The 24,350-nt window shown below is 42.3% G+C and overlaps 1 protein-coding gene across 1 annotated transcript in view; it reads right to left on the bottom strand.

The window, feature by feature from the left end:
• NMBR (neuromedin B receptor) overlaps window positions 1-24,350 on the bottom strand; it is a 281,982-nt gene that overhangs the window by 51,967 nt on the left and 205,665 nt on the right. Inside the window, exon 2 of the mRNA XM_075267889.1 lies at window positions 15,863-16,211. Within this exon, the coding sequence (XP_075123990.1) occupies window positions 15,863-16,211 (349 nt within the window). The remainder of the gene's footprint in view (window positions 1-15,862; window positions 16,212-24,350) is intronic.

The raw sequence follows: 24,350 nt of genomic DNA, 5'->3' as shown, positions 1-24,350 counted from the left end.
AGCATTATCATGATTTACACAATTTATGAAGAAAACACTGGCTTTCTTTAATTAACATTTAATAATATTACAAAGCATGGTATTAATGAGATAGATAGATAGATAGATAGATAGATAGATAGATAGATAGATAGATAGATAGATAGATAGATAGATAAAAAATAAAGGGAACATTTAAGCAACACAATGCAACTCCAAGCAACACTGATTGACAATCAATTTCACAAGCTGTTGTGCAAATGGAATAGACAACAAATGGAAATTATTTGCAATTATCAATACACACTCAATAAAGGAGGGTTCTGCAGGTGGGGACCACAGACCACCTCAGTACCAATACTTTCTGGCTGATGTTTTGGTCACTTTTGAATGTTGGTTGTCCTTTCACACTCGTGGTAGTATGAGACGGACTCTACAACCTACACAAGTGGCTCAGGTAGTGCAGCTCATCCAGGATGGCACATCAATGTGAGCTTTGGCAAGAAGGTTTGCTGTGTCTGTCAGCGTAGTGTCCAGAGGCTGGAGGTGCTACCAGGAGACAGGTCAGTACACCAGGAGACAGGTCAGTACACCAGGAGACGTGGAGGGGCAGTAGGAGGGCAAAAACCCAGAAGCAGGACCGCTACCTCTGCCTTTGTGCAAGGAGGATCAAGAGGAGCACTGCCAGAGCCCTGCAAAATTACCTCCAGCAGGCCACAAATGTGCATGTGTCTGCACAAATGGTTAGAAACCGACTCCATGAGGATGGTATGAAGGCCCGACATCCACAGATGGGGTAGTGCTCACAGCCCAATACCATGCAGGATGCTTGGGATTTGCCACAAAACACCAGGATTGGCAACTTCGCCATTGGCGGCCTCTGCTCTTCACAGATGACAGCAGGTTCACACTGAGCACATGTGACAGAGTCTGGAGAGAAATCTGCTGCCTGCAACATCCTTCAGCATGACCGGTTTGGCAGTGGGTCAGTAATGGTGTGGGGTGGCATTTCTTTGGAGGGCCGCACAGCCTTCCATGTGCTTGCCAGAGGTAGCCTAACTGCCATTAGTTACCGAGATAAGATCCTCATACCCCTTGTGAGACCATATGCTGGTGTGGTTGGCCCTGGGTTCCTCCTAATGCCAGACCTCATGTGGCTGGAGTTTGTCAGCACGATGAAGGCATTGAAGCTATGGACTGGCCCGCCCGCTCCCTAGACCTGAATCCAATTCAGCACATCTAGAACATCATGTCTCGCTCCATCCACCAACATCATGTTGCACCACAGACTGCCCAGGAGTTGGCAAATGCTTTAATCCAGGTCTGGGAGGAGATCCCTCAGGAGACCATCCACAGCCTCATCAGGAGCATGCCCAGGCGTTGTAGGGAAGTCATACAGTAACGTGGAGGCCACTCACACTACTGAGCCTTTGATTTCTATTGATGATTTTTGTGTGATTTTGTTGTCCTCACATTCAACTTTGTACAGTATTTAATGAGAATATTTCATGCATTCAGATCTAAGATGTGTTAGTGGAGTGTTCCCTTTATTTTTTTGAGCAGTGAAGATAGATAGACTTTATGGTCTAAAGTATTGAGATGCCCCATTTCATCATTCAGGAGCTTCATTCAGTCTGTAATAAGACCACCATTGCAACAAGTCAGTTTGTGAAATTTTGTCTCTTCTGGAAGTTTCACAATCAACTATGTTTGGTATTATTGAAGATTAGAAGCATTTAGAAACCCTACACATGCAAGGACACCAAGTGCTAATGCAAATAGTACATGCAATGCTTGTATGACTCAATAACCTCCTCTACCTTTAACATCAGCAAAAAAAAAAACAAAAAAAAAAACAGTACTGAAAACTTCATGCATGGATTTCCATGTATGTAGAGCAGGAGATAGGCCCCTTCACACAGAGTAAACACGCGTGTATTTTGGCAAAATACACATGTAAAAATCAGACTCCCATTGACTTCAATGGCATTTTCTTTTACACATGTAAAAAAACATGTCAAAATACACGTCAAAATACACATCAAAATATATGTCAAAAATGACGTAAAATGTCATTAAAGTCAATGGGAGTCCTATTTTTACACGTGTATTTTTACATGTGTATTTTGCCAAAATACACGCGCGTTTACTTCATGTGAAGGGGCTCTCACATCACCAAACACAATGCCAAACATCAGATGACGAGGTGTAAAGCACACTGCCACTAGAGTCTGGAACAATGGAAATATATCATGATTCTCTATCTGGCAGTGTGATGGATAAGTCTGGGTTTAACACATGTCTGACAGTGTTGTGCCAAGTGGAAACTTCAGTGCAGGAGAGGCTAGACATTTTGGACAATTGCATACTTTCACCATTATGGGAACTGTTTGGAGGAAGATTATTATCTGTTCTAGCATGACTGTCCCCCATGCACAAAGCTAGCTCTATAAAGGCATGGTTGGGTGAGTTTGGTGTGGAAGAACTGGACTACCCTGACCTTGACTGCATCAAAGACCTTTGGGATAAACTAGAACAAAAATTGAAGCCAGACTCTCTTATCCAATATCTGTGTCTGACCACACCAGTGTTTTTCTGGATAAATAGGCAAAAGTTCCCACAGGCACATTTTTGTAGAAAGACATCCAGAAGATTTCTTTAAACTAAAGTATAGAAAGCCAAATGCTATTTAGGCAAAGAATGAAAAACCCCAAACGAGCTCTGTGAAGTGCGTGAAATGTAGTGAAAATAGTCTGGATGAGTAGACTAATAATACTGGATAGTAGTACTTACGTCTTCTTTAACAGGATAAATGAGGTGACTTTTTTTTCACATTGTAGTGATTCAGCAACCAATAGTCCCTGGGTTTCTTCTTAGAAGTCATTTTGGCTTTTTGGAAATCACTGATTAACTTCTGGTAAGTAGTTTGGCTTAAGCAAATACTGTTTTTGGCAGCGCTCCCTCAAATTTTGGACAGTTCCTCGTCAAATTGTTGTTTCATGTCCTTCTCCAACCCTCCAGCTTGATCCTCCTCCCCTTACCACATTTTCATGAACATTCATTCACGAACAAAACCGCATCAAGACCATTATTGTCACAAGTGACAATCAAAAAGTTGCAAAATCAACATTTCGAACCTTTTTTCCCCTGCTAGCCTGCACAGACCGAGAGGACACTAGAAAAGAAGGTATACAGGAAAATGACTGTTTCTAGATTGACTGTCCCATTTTAATGGGATCAAAATCCACCCACTGTATCTGTGTGTTTGTTTTTTATTTGGAACCTTGTAAAAAGACTTTATTCTGCAGAGTGTAAATCATAACAAAATTTAAAAAAAAACCTCACACACAACACAACTCAGAGGAGACTGCAAAGATATGGGTGTTCAAGACATTCCTGAGGTTGCTGCACAGGGTGAGGGGCAACACCCAGGGGCGTTACGGGTGCACAGCGGGGCTGTCCGGTTGTCGGGTGAAGTGGATTATACTACAGTAGAGGAGGAGATGATTCCCACACTGCAATTAACCAGGGGATGGGGCTCCCAGCAACAGCTCTTCATGAAGCTTCCCTCTCAACCAATAACATGCCATGAGGGGGGGTCCCGGATAGTATACAGTCCAAAGGCTCCCCATAAACAGGCTGCAGATAACAGGAGCAAGGAGGGGGGCGTTAATCCACTTCTTCCATACAAGAAGCGTCCTCGTCACCTTCCAGAAGGGGGATGGCATCTGGGGCAGGAGGTGCAGACTTACCCACCGTACTGTCATCATCATCGATACCGATACCCAGCTTGATCATCCTATAGATTCTGTTAGAGTGAGTCTGTGGGTCGTCCAAGAAGAAGCCAGAGCACAAGAGCGCTGTCTCGAAGAGCAGAACTACAAGGTCACCTATCATTTCATGCTTTGCCAGCTTCTCTTTTGGCATTGTATAGAATGCCTAGGCAATGTGTGAAATGACAAATCGTTTCATACATTGCCGGCTAATTATCGGCATTCTTTAGAATACTGGATTTATACATTGCCGGTAACTTATATATGCGGAGCAAAGAAAAAAAAAGTTTAAGAAATTATTTGATTATTTTTGCCAGATTAACAACACTCTGCTACACTGTGTATGTAGTGGTGAGCAGAATAGAAAATAAAAAATTACAATAACAAGAGGTGAACAACTAGTAACTGCTTAAATTTTTTTCGGATTTGCTCATGCCAAATAAGCAATTTGCTATTAGTACAGCAGTTGCTATGTATTTAATGAAAAAAAACCCTTAAAGGATTTTTCATTAACAGGATTATGTTTAAAGACTTTTTACACAGATGAAGTTGCTCTACTGCACTGCAGATTTAGATAAAATTAGATTATTGGCAATAGCGGGATTAACCTTCCTGTCTGTGTCTGTATTAGAGACGGAATGCAGCAGTCTCAAGCTTGGATACAGCAGCAGATCTGCTCTCCTATCTATTTCTATCACAAATCTACCCGTGTAATTAAATCTGTCTAAATTTCTATTGCTTGAAAGCTTTTCAGAACTGATCTTTGTAGATGAAATGAGATGAAATACAGACCCTTCACTATCCCCACCATTACTGCAACTAGCTTCTAGTAATGCTTAGAGAATCTTATATAATGTAGACGACATCGGCACTGTAATGTGTCCACCTAGCACTGTCTATTGGCTGAGAGACGGTCAGCTGAATTCAGGTAGTGCTAGATTATCATACAGTACGTCAGTGACTCATACACATGTGCCTCTTCTGTATTTCCTACTGAAATATCTAGAGGCGGCCATTTTAGTTTGTCCAAGACAAATCACCATTTGCTTGTTATTTTTTAAAAGGGAATGCTTTGAAATATTTGGGTCAATAAGTGATCATGAGCAGTGCCCATATACACTGTCTACTAATAAGTATTTGGACACGTGGTAGAATAGAAAAACAACATTTATTCCTATTCAATAGTTGGTAGAACCCAGCAGATGCTTCCTTGTGGATGGTATTAATGGACACAATACTCCTGGATGCCTGGTGAAACTCCTGGTGTATGTGTGGCCAGCACTCGGTGGTCTCTATCTCCCAGTTTCGGGGGTCTGCCGACTCGAGGCACATACCGACAAACACCGTTCACCTTCAACTTTGTAATCCCATAGGCCACTGTCGATTTTGGGAAATTCAGTTCGATTGCTATGTCCCTTAAAGGGGCTCTATCACTGGGAAAAGTCATTTTTAACTAAATACATCCTCGCATAGCCTTTAGAAAGGTTATTCCACACATTTAGTATATAAATTGCCTCAGTCCGTTTTTATTCATATGCTAATGAGCTTCCAGCCAGCACAGGAAGTTCCCAGCAGCACTCGTCTCTTCTATTATCTCCTATGTATGTGTGCAAACAGGAAGCTGAGTCATCATCAGTAGCAGCAGCACCATACACTAATAGGAAACAATAGCAAAGGGGGTGCACAATGCATCGTGCACCCAGTCTAATTAGCATATGAATAAAAATGGACTTATTCAAAAACCACTGAGGCAATTTACATACTAAAGGTAGGTGTGGAATAGCCTTTCTAAAGGCTATGCAAAGATGTGATTAATTAAAAATGACTTTTCCCAATGATAGAGCCCCTTTAAGGATTGACCGTTTCTGTGGTACCCCACAATTACCCCTTTCTCGAAATCAGACAACTCTGCAATTCGTGGCATCTTGCTTGCGACTAATACCAATGCACTAATGCCAATGCTGTTTCCTATTTAACAGTGGAAGGCATGACGTAAATCACAACCACAGATGTCTTCATTGGTATGGGTGTCCAAATACTTATTGGTAGACAGTATGAGGGCACAGAAAAGCTAGTGTTCAGTGTCTACATATATACAATACAGACCAAAAGTTTGGACATACCTTCTCATTCAAAGAGTTTTCTGTATTTTCAAGACTATGAAAATTGTAGATTCACACTGAAGGCATCAAAACTATGAATTAACACACGTGGAATTATATACTTAACAAAAAAGTGTGAAGCAACTGAAAATATGTCTTTTATTCTAGGTTCTTCAAAGTAGCCACCTTTTGCTTTGATTACTGCTTTGCACACTCTTGGCATTCTCTTGATGAGCTTCAAGAGGTAGTCACCAGAAATGGTCTTCCAACAGTCTTGAAGGAGTCCCCAGAGATGCTTAGCACTTGTTGGCCCTTTTGCCTTCACTCTGCGGTCCAGCTCACCCCAAACCATCTCGATAGGGTTCAGGTCTGGTGACTGTTAAATCTCATAATTTGCTGAACTTAGAGTGTGAGTGGAGAAGGTCATGGAGTAGCATTTGTGTCCAGCATGTCATCCTTGACAGATGAAGGGGCTAGTGGAATGTTGGGTGGAGGTAGAAGAAGTCTCGTTACTAACAACAATACGTCAGTGTAGCCAAACTTAGGGCTATGGTCAAACAAGGAACGATCCGGAGTACATGGAAGGATCATACCTACACCTTTCCTTATGGGGAAAAAACTTGGATGAGGGTAAAGCATCCTCAGCCTTTATAAGCAGGCTTTGGTAACATGGAGGTAGAGCACTAACTCCACCTTCATACCAGCTCTCACTCTCTTCATATTGACACTTGATATTTGTCATGCATAGTCTATGTTCTTTTAACTTTGTTTAATTTTTGGACTGTAACCTATCTATTCGTTTGAATTAAACCTTCGTTTGCTGTTTTAACCACAAATTGGATTGGACTCCAGCTGCTTCTTGGTATCACCGAAGTACACCTCTTGTCTCATCAGTCAAGTGGTGTGGGACGTTATTTAACAGTGACTGTGGAGGCCAGGTCATCTGGCGTAGCACCCCATCACTCTCCTTCTTGGTCAGATAGCCTTTACACAGCCTGGAGGTGTGTTTGGGGTCATTGTCCTGTTGAAAAATGAATGGTAGTCCAACTAAACACAATAGCATGGAATAGCATACCGCTGCAAGATGCTGTGGTAGCCATGCTGGTTCAGTATGCCTTCAATTTTGAATAAAACCCCAAAAGCACCCCCACACCATCACACCTCCTCCTCCATGCTTCACGGTGGGAACCAGGCATGTAGAGTCCATCCATTCACCTTTTCTGTGTCACACAAAGACATGGTGGTTGGAACCAAAGATCTCAAATTTGGACTCATCAGACCAAAGCACAGATTTCCACTGGTCTAATGTCCATTCCTTGTGTTCTTTAGCCCAAACAAGTCTCTTCTGCTTGTTGCCTGTCCTTAGCAGTGATTTTCTAGCAGCTATTTTACCATGAAGGCCTGCTGCACAAAGTCTCCTCTTAACAGTTGTTGTAGAGATGTGTCTACTGCTAGAACTCTGTGTGGCATTGACCTGGTCTCTAATCTGAGCTGCTGTTAACCTACGATTTCTGAGGCTGGTGACTCAGATGAACTTATCCTCCGCAGCAGAGGTGACTCTTGGTCTTCCTTTCCTGGGGCGGTCCTCATGTGAGCCAGTTTCTTTGTAGCGCTTGATGGTTTTGACAACAGCACTTGGGGACACTTTCAAAGTTTTCCCAATTTTTCGGACTGAATGACCTTCATTTCTTAAAGTAATGATGGCCACTCGTTTTTCTTTACTTAGCTGCTTTTTTCTTGCCATAATACAAATTCTAACAGTCTATTCAGTAGAACTATCAGCTGTGTATCCACCTGACTTCTGTACAACACAACTGATGGTCCCAACCTCATTTATAAGGCAAGAAATCCCACTTATTAAACCTGACAGGGCACTCCTGTGAAGTGAAAACCATTTCCGGTGACTACCTCTTGAAGCTCATCAAGAGAATGCCAAGAGTGTGAAAGCAGGGATCAAAGCAAAAGGTGGCTACTTTGAAAAACCTAGAATATAAGACATATTTTCAGTTGTTTCACACTTTTTTGTTAAGTATATAATTCCACGTGTGTTAATTCATAGTTTTGATGCCTTCAGTGTGAATCTACAATTTTCATAATCATGAAAATACAGAAAACTCTTTGAATGAGAAGGTCTGTACTGTAATGCAAGAGAAGTGGTATTATAGAGACTTCAGATACTTAAAACTATAACCAGCATACCGGACAAGAAAAATTATACTGTATGATGTGGATGCATAAAGAACAAGATAATTGCTTATGGTTAGTGTTTATATATCCAGGGAAAGAGAAGTAGTACTGAGCAGTGTCCATATATTAAAAAAAACAAGAGAAATGGTACTGTACAGATGTCCATATAAACACATAAAACAAAGTTGTACTATGTAGCGCAAGCAAAAATGCTAAAGTAAGTAGTGCATCAGCATAAACTTCTGACAAAGTACAGAACCAGCAAAGACGTATACTTAATAAAACATAACTTTTAATAAATATATAATAAAAACCATACTAAGTCAAATTAACATTCCTACATTGAAAATAAACCACTGGCATACACAGTCAAAAAGACGGCAATGGTCAAATGTATCCTCAGATCAACTCACAAATCAACACCAAATTACACTTGCTGTTACACGTCTAGCATCAATATTCAACAACGCTCACAGAAAGAGTAAGGAAACCTACACATATTGTGTAGTGCCCATGTATACGCAGATATGGAAGTAAAACTGTTGATTGTGCAAATATACAGAATAAAAGAAGATACTGAGACTTGCACTTGGAACAGAGGCAAGTATAGTGGTACCATCAGAGTGTGTTTATATAGAGTAAGAGTAGTAGTACTTTCAGCATTTGCCCAGGGCCACCGCAGTTTAAAGGGCCCCCTGTGCTGCACTGTGCTGCCTAATATTTCACTGTCTGGCTACGTTCTTACTCTCAAGTCACTGACTACACGGACAGGAGTACTGGCGGCCCCTGTGCAGCTAAAAATGACTGCACAGCCCAGAGGCTGCCCGCACTCCTGTCCGCACAGTCAGTGACCTGAGAGTAAGAACGTAGACAGACAGTGAAAGCAGGGACTCTGGGAGGGTTCTGTATGAGCTCAGCTAGCCGGATGTAGAATCCCCTCCTCCGCTCCAGCCTCCAACTCAGCAGGGGGCGCAGGGTGCAGACCAATTACTTAATTACTCACATCAGTGCACACTGTCTGCTGAGAATAGGGACCTCACTCCTGTTGGGTGCCGTAAACATTAGAATGCAGTGGATAGCATCCTGACATCAGTAGGAGTTTAGTACTGAGACAGAGAGAGAGCACCAACAGTGAAAAAATGAAAATAAAAGGTATATATTACCCTTTTTTAGGGAGCCTTCACACGGAGTAAACGCTCTGCTCATTCTGAACGTAAACTCGTTCAGAGTGAGCGGCGTTAAAACAGATCCCGTTGATTTCTATGGGTGTCGGTATACGCACGTATCACATTGAAATCAATGGGAGTTTTTTTTACCTATTGCTTTCAATGTGATACGGGCGTATGCCGGCACCCATAGAAATCAATGGGATCTGATTTAACGCCGCTCATTCTGAATGAGTTTAAGTTCAGAATGAGCAGAGCGTTTACTCCGTGTGAAGGCTCGTAGAAAGCATATACAGCCATTATTGTCAGCCTGAGTCTGCAGCCAAGCGTTTTTAGTAAAAAATTAAGTATTTGTAGTTATCAGATCAGTTGGGGGTATGACCACGTGAAACTTCACTGATGAGGAAAATGCTGAATGGAATGGTAGTTGTGCAATATGTACCGAGCTCCATTTGTTTCAATGACTGTGCCAAACATAGCCAAGCACTTAGCTATTGCCAACACTCACATTGAAATGAATGTAGTGGGGTGCACATTGCCCGACTACCATTCTAGTCAGCATTCTCCTGATCTGTGGGGGTCTGAGTTGTTATACTGATCCATGTATAAGGTGTAATGAAACCCCTATAAGGCCCCCTTTCACATCTACGTTCGGTATTCCAGTCAGGCAGTCCGCTTGGGGACCCCTGAACAGGAACCTACACGCATTAAAAAATGGTTACTTGAGAAACCCATGTACCCCATAATGGGGAGCGTGTGGTTTCTACTCAGTTTCCACATGAAACATGCGGAGAGAAAAGTCTTGCAAGCAGCACTTTTATAGTCTATGGGGTTCGTGTGGTTTCCTTAGGTAACCACCTTGTAATGCGTATAGGTTTCTGTTCATGGGGTGCTCAAGCAGACTCCCCAAATGGAAACCCGAACACAGACGTGGTGTAGACACGCTAAAAACGCAGCATTTTAAAAGTCACTGTGTAGGTGATGGGATTCCAGTGAATCTCACCCCTACAGTGCAGGAAAATATTCGCTGCGTACATGTAGCGATTTCCAGAACAAGACATTATATGTGAAAAGCACTGCAGGAAAAAATGCAATGTGCTGATACTGCGATTTTTCCACCAGCAATTTTTTGCTGTGGGACACTATGCGGGGCTTTAGCCTAAGGGTGCATTCACATGGAGTTTTGTGGCGCTGTTTTTGCCACAAAACTCGAATAAAGAAGCAGTGCTGTAAAACAGAATCCCATTAAGTTCAACAGATTCCGTATTACGTGCGCTACACATTGAAATCAATGGGTAAAAAAGCTCCCTTTGAGTTCAATGTGTAGCGTGCGTAAGACGGAACCCATTGAACTCAATGGGATTCTGTTTTACAGTGCTGCTTCTTTATACGAGTTTTGTGGCAAAAACAGCGCCACAAAACTCCGTGTGAATGCACCCTAAAGGGGCTGTCCAAAATAAAGGTTTTTTTTTTTTTTTTACATGAGGCTGGCCAAACTGGGAAGCTTTGCACTTTCAGAGGCTTCCTGGGTTGGTCCAGTTAGCAGCTGAAGAGGCCTATATAAGACCCCGCCGTCCTGACACATGTGCTGACTATTAGTTTGCTACTGCTAGCTTGGCTTTCATTTTGTGTGCATTCCTATATTGCTTGTGACCTCTGGCTTGCTTCTTGGATTCATTTTTTGCCTCTGATTCTGTTGTGATGCTCCCGGCTGGATTTTTGACACTTGGCTAATTTTTCAGATATTGCTTCTGTCTCCCATCTCTGCTTATTTGTTCTATCCTGGTTTTAACCCTGCTGTATGACTTCTCTTCTGCATCCATGCCACTTTGCTAGTACACTGGACTTTGTGTTGGTTTCTGCAGCAGTGCGTTTATTATTAGTACATTTATCTATTTGGTGATAATTCAGATCCCCAGATCCAGCAAAATTCATCTCTCCTCGCAGCGAGCTCTGGTGAAGACGTCTGGGGGTCTGACCTGGCTCGCAGAGGTGTACTAGTTGGAGATAGCTGTCTCTACTGCTCGCAGTTATCAGACAATTTCTTTCTGTTGCTTTCATTGTGGCCTTGCATCTGCTGTCTAATCATAGTTTAAAATGGTTACTGAATTGTAACATTGGTACGGTATCTTAGTATTTAGGGCTCCACTCGAAATCTCGCCTAGGGCCCCATTTTGAATAAGGCTGGTCTTACACGACCATAATGTAAGTCCGCAACTGGTCCGCAATTGAGGGTTTTCGATTGCGGACCATTTGCGTACACATTATATTCAATGTGGCCTCTTACACCACCGGATATGTTATCCCTGGTGTAGCTGGGCCGCAACCGTGGTCCGCAATTTATACGACATGGCCGTGAATTGCGGCACTGCACGGACTCGCCCATAGAACTCTATGGGCAAGTGCAGTAGGACATGGACATCTGCGGAGCCTATGTTGCCGATCAGAAACTTGCGGACCGTACATTCAATACGGTCGTGTAAGACCAGCCTAAAACCAGCCTTGAGTACTGTGCAGTTTCCATGTATAAAGAAAAATGATTACACCCATAATACAGGGGAACAGAAGTGAGATTGTGCAATGTTTATATATATATATATATATATATATATATATATATATATATGAAGAGCTCAACGGAAAAATGGCCTAAGTCCAAAAATCAATATTGTGAGAAAAACAAAGTTTAAAGTTTTAGCCTAAAGCAAACGGGCATTATTGTGGAATATATCTATCCAATGTAATCAGCTAATGAACACCGTTAATCCTAATCATAAATTGTATTATTTATTAAAAAAAATTGCAGCTTCATGTATAAATATTATTTATTTAATATTATTAATTAATTACTACTATTATTAAACGATGAAGAATAATAATTACCTGCCTCCCTTTTCGGCGCTAAATATGTGCAAAAGTCGATTTAGAGCCTTTTAAACAATAAGACAAAGTTTTTACACTAATATAAACAACAGACCGGAAGTCACGATTTCAATGAAAAAATGACCAACGAGAGTGAAGTAAGTAAGTTTGTATTGGACTTAGGCCATTATTCCATTGAATGTAAATTCTTCTGCATTGAAATATATGGACTTAGGTCATTAATCCTAGGTACCTTGTAAACCCAATGCATAGAACCAGGTACAAAGAAGCTTTCTAGGTAATAATTTGAAATATGACAAAATGTGGACTTTTTTTTCCGTTGAGCTCTTCATATATATATATATTAGGAGAATTGATACTGTGCAGAATCTACAAATACAGACCGAGATACGTGAAACTGTACAATGTACAAGGCAAGAAACATGGTACTGTACATTACCTATATACAAATGTGTCCATACCTAACGTAACCTAAAGCTAATTTAAGCGGTTGTGCAGTGTCTATAAATACAGGGTAAAAAAAAGTGGTATTTGCATTGTTTACACATACAGAACAAGAGAAATGTACTGAGCAGTACCCACATATAAAGAATATGTACATCCACATCAAACACACAACAAACTCTCACCCACCCATGAGCCGAGCTGAGGTGACAACCTTAGGTGGTACATTCTGGCATAAATTGAGGGGCACTTTTTGTGTAATTGGCTTCTACCTTTAGATTATTCCATCAGGTGTAGAGGTCAAGTCAGCCTGACACGCCCATTACGTACCCATAATGTTGAGTGAGCTAGTAAAGAGCCGGAGGAGGGCGCGTCAGGCTGACTTGACCTCTACACCTGATGGAATAATGGATATGATGGATACTTTTAATTTTCTATACGGACATTGATTACTGGTTGTCATGTAGGTGTTAGGTTATGGCATTTACCATCATAGTCCAGTTACTGGCTAGATTACAAGAGCATGTTCATATACTCTTAGTGAGGTATTCTGCTGAGCTACAATATTGCTTGAACATTGATTTTACACGTTGGGGTTCAGAATTTCATTGGAACCTTTGCACATGCACTTTTCTGTACTTCACACAGATATTTGGGCATAATGCACACACTGTATGTGCTTGATATTTGGGTCAGACATTTTTTCCATATATAAAATCTTTGATGTATGTATGCTCAAAAAAATAAAGAGAACACTCAAATAACACATCCTAGATCTGAATGAATGAAATATTCTCATTGAATACTTTGTTCTGCACATAGTTGAATGTGATGACAACAAAATCACACAAAAATCATCAATGGAAATCAAATTTATTAACCAATGGAGGCCTGGATTTGGATTTGGATTTTTCCCCAAGAAAAAAAAATTAAAGTGGAAAAACACACTGCAGACTGATCCAACTTTGATGTAATGTCTTTAAAACATGTCAAGTATCGTCTGTGGCCTCCATGTGCCTGTATGACCTCCCTACAATGCCTGGGCATGCTCCTGATGGGGTTGCGGATGGTCTCCTGAGGGATCTCCTCCCAGACCTGGACTAAAGCATCTCCAAATTTGTATCTCATAGTTATAAATAGTAAGGTTTGTATAATAGCAGACGTTCAAGCAACAACCAATCACTATAGACTTTATAAGACTCTATAGATAAGTTATGCCATATTTTTGTTCAAGTGCTCCTCAGACAGGTCAGCTGAATGTCTTGTGTTGTGGGTTTGAAGCTGATCATCCTCAGATTCAACAGCAAGGTTCAGTAGGACGCTTATTTTTTCTGTGGCCCGCCACAATATCTGCAGACCGTAAAAAAAAAAAAAATGGGCAGAATCTGTAACACCCATAATGAATGTCGAATTCTGCCGTGTCAACAAACCTAGCTTGTCTAGGATCTGAAGGTAATTGATACTATCAACAGGACACCCAGACCCTAACCAAATCATCTGTTTTGGCCACCACCATATATTAGGTGTACACCCAGAAGAAGCACTGCTCCTATTTATGTGAATGAAAGTGGAGTCACATAGTACACACTGGTAAAACTGTATAGGCCAAAATCTGTATCCAGTGTACAGACCTCTAAACACTGTTGTGGTAATGTTTGGAACTGCAACTCTGATCCCATTCACTTGAGTACTAAGTGGACAACTTCCAGCCATGAACCTAGCATATAGCTTCCATTAGCCGAAATGGATGATTAAATAGATCATCATCAGTATTTAGATTACATTCAGATCCTGGACAATCTGCTTAAAAAATTAATTAATTAATAAAACTAGCCTCAAGACAGCACCAAACTGTTGTGTGAAAAAAAAGTAGATTAATAAGCTTGCATAGAAATACACATTTTTTGAAGTGCAGTATTAGAAACACTGGGCTTCTTTAGTTAGGAAAATTATCAGAAATGTAATAAATTAGCATAAAAATGTTCTAAACCGAATGCACATGTCTTTTCTATTGTTTGTAGTTAGGGAACACCTAACAAATTAAAATAAATAAATAAAATACATGCCGTTTCCAAACACCTTGTAATATATGTAGTGGAGGTGGCAACTGTGAAAATCATCACCTCAATTTTACCATGTCATTGACTGGGGATTTTTATTGGAAGGGGGGGGGGGTCTCCTTCATATTAAAATGAGGAGAATGCAAAAAAAAAAGAGCTTAATGGTTATTAAAAAGAAATATGTAACTTAATACAAAAAAAATAGTGACATTTATATACTGCTCACTGGAGTGCTTACAAAAGGTTAGCACATCCTATTCTCTGCAGTTCATTTTTTTTTCCTTTGCTTTATAGACTGGAACAGGGTCAACAGAGACCTCTCCAGATCCTAAGAGTCAGTGCTTTATTTACGGGTCACAGATGTATTGTGGGGCTGGCAGACGTACAAGCCATGGGAGAACAGACTGTGCCAGCACTGTGCCCAAGGGGACCCTAGAAGACGAGCCCCATTTCCTGCTACACTGCACCAAGTACTCAGCTGTGAGGGCCGTCTACTACCAAAGACTCTCTGCCCACATCCCAGACTTCATATCTGCAGACGAGAAGAGGAAACTCTACATCCTACTGGGAGAAGAGGAGGCGACTGTGGAGATCGCTGCCCAATACGTGGCCAGCTTTCACCAAACAGGATGAAGATGAGACCCCATGGACTGTTATACCCCAAATCACTCACCCCCCCCCCATACAGCTGTCACCAACTAAGAGGAAGATGGGACCCCACAGACTGTTATACCTCAAATCACCCCTTCCCCACCCCACCCATACAGCTGTCACCAACTAAGAGGAAGATGAGACCCCACGGACTGTTATACCCCAAATCACCCCACCCCACCCCACCCCCCATACTTCCCCACCACCACCACCACTTTAATAGCTTTGGCAATGCCAAATATCTATTCAGACGTGCCAATAAAGCCTGTTTGATTTTATTTGATTTGATAAGCAAAGATAACATTGTATACAGTATACAGATAAGGCTGCACTGACACTTGTTATAGAATCTCTTTCTGGAGAGTTTATCGACATATGTGTGACTATTTATTCCCATTTATTGCAATTACAATTAACACACAAATACCCTGCTCCACTGACTGGACACAGTAATATGTGGATACAGTATGGTTACCCCAAGCAAAGTTTGTTTGTTTTTTTTAAAAAAATAGTGAGATAAACTAAAATGAAATAAAGGATACATTTCATTTAACTCGTTGTATTACATGTTCTAGTATAATCCACATTTCTTCTTTTGTCTGTGTAAAGTTACTTACCTGTCGCTTTGAGTGCTCACTGTATTCTCCAGGGATGTTATGTGCACTTTTAATGAGAGTTCTAGCAATGTGATAATAGTAAACACTTATGATAGTCAATGGAACAAGATAGTAGACCAAGAATATAAGGACAGAATGGATCTTTGGATGCATGTCATCATTTTGTGGATATGGAATACAAGCTGTGAAGCTGACATTGTCTGATCCGTTGATATGTGCCACTTCAGAAAACACAGCTTCAGGGACTGCCAAGAGCATTGAAATGATCCAGATGGCTGTAGCTTTTATACATGTCCACAGAACAGCACTTGATGTTTGGATATCCATTGGATTTACAATAGCTTTGTATCTGGAACAGTAAGAATTAGATACATGTCAAATACTGTTGTGGACATAATTCGATAAATCTTACAATAAAAACAAGCATGATTTGGTTTAATATATTGTATTACAACTCATATAAAGTATACAGATAGGTCTACTTTTTAATACACTCCTCAACATTGAAATTGCGACACAAAGAAAGAAACGTATTTGAAGTGAGAAAACCATAGGATCAATAGATATGTTACTGATATACAATGATAAAAAAAATGCTCAAAACACCTCCATTTGTTCTGTATTGAGTGTGAAATCCTCACATAGAAATGCATGCACTTAGCATGCTATCAATAAGGATTTCAAATGTCTGAGGAAAGTGGTCATGCATATCATCAAGATTGGCTGATGGCAACTCTCTTTTCAATTGAAAAAAAAAAACACCAAACATTATCCAGTGATTAGAGCCGATGTGAAATATTTTTTTTTTTCTATCAACTTGGATAATGGCACCAACAATGCGCTATATTGGAATGCGATAGTAGTGGTAGTTGTGGAAACGCATTTGGCAATTTGGCAGGGCATAATATGATGGACCAGGCTGAACAATATGTTCCCCTGAGTGGTGGCAGTGGTGGTAAACGCTAGGCAGCTGTGGCAACATTTGTGGTATTGCAGCAGGGCATAATATGATGGACCAGGCCATATGACATGTCTGCCTGAGTAGTGGCAGTGGTGGTACGGGTAGCTATTTAGGAGTAGCATCAGCAGCAGTACAGTAAAGGGAGGATGATGAAAAAGGGAAATGTAGACACAAGAGGACAAAAAATTTCGAGAAAACTTTGACATTGCGAACGGAACGCGGCACGGCTGCCCCCTTTCCCTGACCCTCTTTATTTTGATGCTTGAGACTCTCTTGTGTGCAGTTAGACAAGCTCCAGATATTCACGACCTGCCAGTAAACAAAGGTAGTCTCCAGTCGGTCACGTTCACATATGATGTACTATTCCTCATCACAAATCCTTTGGATGGCCTGCCACGGTTGACAACATTCCTTCAAGACTATGGCAAACTAGCAAATTACAAAGTAAACTTCACCAAGTCCGAAATCCTCAGTGTAATGCTTCCCCCTGACCTTGTAGCCTTGAACTCCCGGTACAAATGGGCCACTCAGGAGATCAAATATCTTGGGATCTACCTCATGGCAAAGGTGGATGACCTATATGCTAGAAATTTCCCACCTCTCCTCAAAGCAATCCTAGACTTATTGGACTCTTATCATCTCCTGAAATATCTCGTGGTTTGGCCGGAAAAACGTCCTTCAGACCTATATCCTTCCTAAACTAACCTACACACTTTGAATGCTTCTGATACCGTTGCCGGCCTCATACCTCTCAAGGATACATATGGCCTTCAGACAGTATGTCTGGAAGCATAAACCTGCAAGACTAGCTCACCATCTCTTGCTTTGGAAAAAGGTGGAAGGCGGCATACAGTTCCCCGACATTTATACTCTGTATAAAGCAAACCTTTTAAGCGTGTGGATTGCATTGGCTGCCCCAAAGAAAGATTGTAGAGTATGGGACCTAGTTCGAGTCACATACGGACCAGATACAATCTGATATCTGTGGCTGCCCGATCTCAAACTTCTCTGAAGCAACTGTTTTGACTTGCTCCTTAAAGGCCCTTGCTATGGAGAGAAGTCGCAACTAAGCTGAAATTACTTACCTCAAAAGTCATGCCAGCTCCCCTGACTCCGCACCTTACAGGTCCTGGCCCCCAGCCTTACAGTGATTTTTAGGCTTAGAAGGACGGAAACTAGGAGATCTTTACACCTTGTAGCAGTGCTGAGCCAGTTCTGCTCAACTACACCGTGTGCCGGTCAGCCCATCTGATATAGCAGAGCCGAGTGTGCACACTCGGCTCTGCTACATCAGATGTAGCAGAGCCGAGGGTGCACTAGAACCCCTGTGCAAACTCAGCTCGCGCTAATAGAATGCATTGGCCAGCGCTGATTGGCCAATGCATTCTATTAGCCCGATGAAGTAGAGCTGAATGTGTGTGCTTAGCTTAGCACACACATTCAGCTCTACTTCATCGGGCTAATAGAATGCATTGGCCAATCAGCGCTGGCCAATGCATTTTATTAGCGCGAGCTGAGTTTGCACAGGGGTTCTAGTGCACCCTCGGCTCTGCTACATCTGATGTAGCAGAGCCGAGTGTGCACACTCGGCTCTGCTATATCAGATGGGCTGACTGGCACACAGTGTAGTTGAGCAGAACTGGCTCAGCACTGCTAAGTCTCTGCATTCGCATAGGAATGCATTGGCCAGCCTTCGGCCAATCAGCGCTGGCTCTGCCGGAGGAGGCGGAGTCTAAGGTCGGACCTGAATGGAGACTGGTGTGGAGCAATCTTAGACTCCGCCTCCTCCAGCAGAGCCAGCGCTGATTGGTCGAATTCCGTACTCTGGCCAATCAGCGCTCAATCAGTTGTCCCAGTTCCTCTACTCATCCTCCTCCATCAATACAGGGAGATGACGTTGATTAAGAGGTGGAACTGTTCCTCTTCTTTCATCCCTTTTTGCATGAGTGTAAGGGTTTCCTGTAAGATACACAATAGAGGGATCACATTGGTGAAGGTGCAGTTGTCTTTGCTGACAAATTTGGTAGCTTATTCAAAGAGCTTGAGAAGCCGGCACACTTCCCTCATGAGCCTCCAATGACATATCTCAAAGTAACACGTTTTCCCTGTGATATTCTGCATGCAATATTCATTCACTGCCTTCTGCTACTCACACAGATGCATGGTTTAGGTGGATTTCCACCATGTTTGAAGGCAATGCAAAGGAAGATCGGTTTGCCTCTGCAAATCAAGCAGAGTGTTTTTAGCTATCTCAGAATGGCAGAAATGTGCAGATATTTCTCTGGCCATGAGGAGCACTTCTTTTAAGCCACTTTAAGTCAGTAAAGCAGCTAACCACCAGATTAAGGACATGCGTTATTACAGGGGCAATGAGCTATTCATTCTAACTGCAGAGCAGCAACAATATTGTTGCTGTTATCGCTAACTCCTGTAACCATTTGGAGTTGGTGAGGAGCCATCCAGCGGGATACTTGCTGCAGGATATAGCGACACAGCTTCTCCACTATGTAGCTCCTCTGATCCACACTCATTAATAGCAAAACTGCTTGGAAGTGCTTCACCTTACAATCATGAAATGAGGGTGGAGGATCAGAAGGAGGAGTGAATGTAATGGTTTAACTTTGGTGAAGATGGTGGTGGGAAATGGTCCAAAGAAGAAGATCCAGAAGAGTTGAATGAGCTCTGCATGGTATCAGAACTGGGTCTGCACAATCTGAGTGGAACTAGTGCCTAGCATGGCAGCGTATCTGGATTGTTTCTGCTGCTGCTCAAGACATTGAGTCAGTGGATCGTGAAATTGCTGCTTAACATGTCGACAGTGGCGTGCACCTTGCCCCAGACTAAATCATCTAAGGAAAAACTCTTGTTCTCTGACACATTGCAACATAAAGCAGGGACAGCTTTCCTAGAGTAATAATGGCAGTTGGGTATCTTCTATTGCCATCAGTTGTCGAAATGTAGTTGAATACACTAAGTGGTATAGCACTGGTGAGTTAAGTTACATAACTACCGGATGACTGGGCATTTATTGCTGTCTCCTGACCATATATTCCCTATGTATGACTGATTTTGGCATGGAAGAGGAGAAGACAATCATATGATAGTGCTACATGTACATGTGGCCTGCTTACCAGGAAGATAACAACTGAGAAGAGTAGAATAACATTCTTGCATACTTCCCCTACCAGTGTCCCTGTTAAGTCTATTTTTCCAAACAAGAGACTGATGCCTTTTCATGCGAGTATGTAAAGCTGTCATTACTACATTTGTTCTTGTGCGGCCACTGCTAAGTTTCTGCTGACAGATCTTGCACATTGCTGTAGAGTAATCATTTGGCAATGTACAAAAAATGGAAGATGACCACATGTACTTGCTTCTGCAAGCAGCAGCGAAAACATGTCTGCCATTACTACCAGCACTGCCACCACTCCCATCCTGCTTTTCTGGGCAGGCTTTGTATATGCTGGGGCTGCGCAATGGCTGGAATTACTATCACCACTGCCACCAGCCTTTTCTTCTGATGTCATCTTGCCAGGTCTTATCCGCAAGAGAATCATCTTTCCTGCTTTGTTTTCCTAACGCATCATGATGGCAATGCACACCCTCAGAATTTCCACCTCCAGATATCCCCCTTTATTTTCTACCAGAACAACTACCCATAGTAGTAGTATCACACCCCCTGCCACTACTAACTCCACCACCACCAACATTCATGATGTCTTTCTTCTTTGCTTGCATGCAATTCTGCCTGTTCTCATCTATCTCATCAAAAAGAGGAAGAAGATTGCTATAACTAGGAGAAATAGATTACTTAGCAGTTGCCACATAACTACCAAGGATCTGTGTCAATGAAGAATGGGGAGGAGAAATGGTTGACAGTTAGGGTTGAGCCGATCTTGACTTTTCAGGATCGTTTTTAAAATCCGATTTCCGATCATTTTTCATTCGAACCCGATCTCGATCCCAATTCCGATCCCAATGCAAGTCAATGGGATTTTTTTTATTAATCGGAGATTGGATTTTAAAAGCAATCCTATTCACTATACAGCATGGAATCTAACAATTGTTAGAATCCACGCTGTGTAGTGAATCACTAAAGTAGCCAGAGGATTTTTTTTAATCCTCTGGCTATTTAGTCCCCCCTGGTGTCCACTTACCTCCAGAGATGGCTGGTCTGGTGCCTTCCTTCTTTGCCTTGCTGCCGCTCCACGCTGCTCTTCTCCCTTTGCTGCCCCCTCCCTGCCAGGTTAGAAGAGTGTGGGCGGGTTAGGAGAGTGTAGGCAGGTACTGGGAGGGGCGACGTCACGTCTCCCCGCCCTGTACCAGCCCACACTCTCCTAAGCCACAAGCCCTGCCTACCTAGCGCATTAAACACTAACCTGGGAGGAGAGACAGCGAGGCAAGAAGAAGGAGAGCACCGGAGCAGCCATCTCTAGAGGTAAGTAGCTGCAAGAGATGTTTAGTTTAGCCTCCCATTCGAATGAACGGAGGCAGCCGGCGCACAGGCGGTTAAGGCTGTGTGTCAGCTGCTTCCATTCATACTTATGGAACTGCAGCGCAGCCTTCACACTGAGTATACAGCGTATACTCAGTGTGAAGGCTAAGCAAAGCATTGTGGGAAAAGATCACCAATCTCTATCCCACATAAAAAGATTGTGTTCGGAATTCCGATCGCGATCGTGAAATTTTCTCGATTGCCAATCGGAATCCGATCTTTTCTGAACACGATCGCTCAACCCTATTGACAGTCCAAAAAGGTCCTCCATTTAATTTAGGAGGAGGAGTAACAGACACAGAGGCCTGACTCAAGATCACATCACTCTCAGATGCAATATCCTCCTGTGACTGAGATGAGCCACCTAAATAATCAAAAACTTCATCAACATTCTCAGGAAGTACAACAATCCTGTGGTTACTGGCAGAGCCACCAAAACCAAAAGCAGTGTTGCTCTTGCCACCTACATACTTATTGTTAGGGTTTGCTTATCCTTCCTTGTTTTTTCCTTTCCTGTGTTGGACTTGATGTCTAGGGCCCACCATTGGAATTGAATTAAATGGAGCCAGAACTATCCCTGTTGAACCATAAGCATAGTTAGATAACTGTTACTGTTCTGTGTGTGTATATATATATATATATATATATATATATATATATATATATATATATATATATATATACACACACAGTGCCTACAAGTAGTACTCAACCCCCTGCCGATTTAGCAGGTTTGATAAGATGCAAATAAGTTAGAGCCTTCAAACGTCAAACAAGAGCAGGATTTATTAACAGATGCATAAATCTTACAAACCAAAAAGTTATGTTGCTCAGTTAAATTTTAATAAATGTTAAACATAAAAGTGTGGGTCAATTATTATTCAACCCCTAGGTTTAATATTTTGTGGAATAACCCTTGTTTGCAATTACAGCTAATAATTGTCTTTTATAAGACCTGATCAGGCTGGCACAGGTCTCTGGAGTTATCTTGGCTCACTCCTCCATGCAGATCTTCTCCAAGTTATCTAGGTTCTTTGGGTGTCTCATGTGGACTTTAATATTGAGCTCCTTCCACAAGTTTTCAATTGGGTTAAGGTCAAGAGACTGACTAGGCCACTACAACACCTTGATTTTTTCCCTCTTGAACCAGGTGTTGGTTTTCTTGGCTGTGTGCTTTGGGTTGTTGTCTTGTTGGAAGAAGAAATGACGACCCATCTTAAGATCCTTGATGGAGGAGCGGAGGTTCTTGGCCCAAATCTCCAGGTAGGCCATGCTATCCATCTTCCCATGGATGCGGACCAGATGGCCAGGCCCCTTGGCTGAGAAGCAGCCCCACAGCATGATGCTGCCACCACCATGCTTGACTGTAGGGATGGTATTCTTGGGGGTCGTATGCAGTGCCATCCAGTCTCCAAACGTCATGTGTGTGGTTGGCACCAAAGATCTCGATCTTGGTCTCATCAGACCAGAGAACCTTGAACCAGTCTGTCTCAGAGTCCTCCAAGTGATCATGAGAAAACTGTAGACGAGCCTTGACATGACACTTTTAAAGTAAAGGTACCTTACGGGCTCGTCTGGAACGGAGACCATTGCGGTGGAGTACGTTACTTATGGTATTGACTGAAACCAATGTCCCCACTGCCATGAGATCTTCCCGGAGCTCCTTCCTTGTTGTCCTTGGGTTAGCCTTGACTCTTCGGACAAGCCTGGCTTCGGCACGGGAGGAAACTTTCAAAGGCTGTCCAGGCCGTGGAAGGCTAACAGTAGTTCCATAAGCCTTCCACTTCCGGATGATGCTCCCAACAGTGGAGACAGGTAGGCCAAACTCCTTGGAAAGGATTTTGTACCCCTTGCCAGCCTTGTGACCCTCCACCATCTTGTCTCTGATGGCCTTGGAATGCTCCTTTGTCTTTCCCATGTTGACCATGTATGAGTGCTGTTCACAAGTTTGGGGAGGGTCTTAAATAGTCAGAAAAGGCTGGAAAAAGAGATAATTAATCCAAACATGTGAAGCTCATTGTTCTTTGTGCCTGAACTACTTCTTAATACTTTAGGGGAACCAAACAGAATTCTGGTGGTTTGAGGGGTTGAATAATAAATGACCCTCTGAATAAACTTTTCACAATTAAAAAAAAAATTAAACAAAGAAATAACATTCTTTTTTGCTGCAGTGCATTTCACACTTCCAGGCTGATCTACAGTCCAAATATCACAATGCCAAGTTAATTCCGAATGTGTAAACCTGCTAAATCTGCAGGGGGTTGAATACTACTTGTAGGCACTGTATATAAATATATATTTTTTTAAACTACAGAACCTCTTAGCTGTAGAACACTACAGCGAGGTCCACATGCCCAATAGTGGGCAGCTGTATGTCTGAACTCAATGTCAATTACTGCAAAGACACTGGAGTGCGGTACTTAATGGGAACAGCTACAAAAACACTGCAGCCTGAACTGAATGTGAACTACTGCAAAGACACTGCAGCCTGAAAGTCAATGTGAACTACTGCAAAGACACTGCAGCGCGGTACTTAATGTGAACAGCTGCAAAGACACACTGCAGCCTGAACTCAATGTGAACCGTGTGTACTGTGTGACACTCCATGTGAACAAGGTGCAACAAACGCAACAAAGCTGCCTAAGGTTAAACACTCACCCCAGGTCAGCAACAAACACACATGCCCCTGCTACAGCTAGGGGTGCTTGAGCAACAGCTACGAGTGCTTCTGCAACAGCTAGAAGCCACCATGGAAGGTAGAACATTCTCCTGCAGACAGCTGGCAGTTACCAGGTGAGTTTGCATGGTACTGCACACAGCTTGGAGCCATCAAACACCTATGCTCCTGCACACAGCTAGGAACCATACATGAAGTCAGACAGTACACATAGGCTATCTCAGTGACCAAACCTGCTGCAACTTTACAGGCTGGAACAATGTCTATTGCTCCTAGCCCTGGTGTAGAGCTGTCAGTTCAGGGTTTACAGGTCCTACCTAACCCCACCCAGGAGAAACAAAGGAACCCCACACAG

This window comes from Leptodactylus fuscus, chromosome 3, assembly GCF_031893055.1.
Source record: "Leptodactylus fuscus isolate aLepFus1 chromosome 3, aLepFus1.hap2, whole genome shotgun sequence".
Lineage (NCBI taxonomy): Eukaryota > Metazoa > Chordata > Amphibia > Anura > Leptodactylidae > Leptodactylus > Leptodactylus fuscus.
This window is presented reverse-complemented; position numbering and strand designations above follow the sequence as displayed.